The sequence below is a fragment of the Bison bison genome, unplaced genomic scaffold (assembly GCF_000754665.1).
Source record: "Bison bison bison isolate TAMUID 2011002044 unplaced genomic scaffold, Bison_UMD1.0 scf7180017864285, whole genome shotgun sequence".
Classification (NCBI taxonomy): Eukaryota; Metazoa; Chordata; class Mammalia; order Artiodactyla; family Bovidae; genus Bison; species Bison bison.
Genome location: NW_011494857.1, coordinates 1,323,024 through 1,323,565, shown reverse-complemented (window position 1 = coordinate 1,323,565; position 542 = coordinate 1,323,024). Strand labels below are relative to the sequence as shown.

The window sequence follows — 542 nt, the reverse complement described above, 5'->3', positions numbered from 1 at the left end:
CAGGGGGACCGGGGGGCGGCCCGGTCCCTGCCTTGGGATCACCCTCGTCCTCGGGTGGCCCAGCCTTGCCATAGTCATCCGCCGGCCCTCCGCCGAACATCTCCTCCATCGTGGGGAAGAAACTGCGCTCCTCGTCTTGGAGCAAGGAGTCAGGGAAGCAGATGGAAGTGAGTGGCACGAAGCGGGGGGCCTTGGTGCCTTGTGGGCTGGGGCTGCGGTAGGCACCGGAGGGATCCTTGCCTTCGGTGTTGGGTGGGCCCACGCCAGTGTCACCGGGTCCAGCAGGCAGCGGCTCCAGGGCCCCCAGCAATTCTTGCATGGCGCCGGGTGGCTCCAGGCTCTCCTCCGGCCGCAGGCGGGGGCTGGGGGCACCAGGCTCCAGGCCATGGCTGCGGAGGTGGGCCTCAAGCTGGAGGGGCATGGGCGGTGGGGGTGGGGGAGGTGGCGGGGGCGGCTGGGGTGCCCCATCTCGGGTGGCCGGCTCAAGGAGGTGGACGCCGACTTTGGGAGCACTGGAGGAGGGGCTGGGAGTGTGGCTGAGG

General features: G+C 70.7%; 1 protein-coding gene across 1 annotated transcript in view; it reads right to left on the bottom strand.

Moving 5' to 3' along the window:
* The window catches only part of PRR12 (proline rich 12), a gene marked incomplete at its 5' end in the record, with an annotated part of 28,234 nt that overhangs the window by 22,527 nt on the left and 5,165 nt on the right, over window positions 1–542 (bottom strand). The window contains one exon of the mRNA XM_010849710.1: window positions 8–536. Within this exon, the coding sequence (XP_010848012.1) occupies window positions 8–536 (529 nt within the window). The remainder of the gene's footprint in view (window positions 1–7; window positions 537–542) is intronic.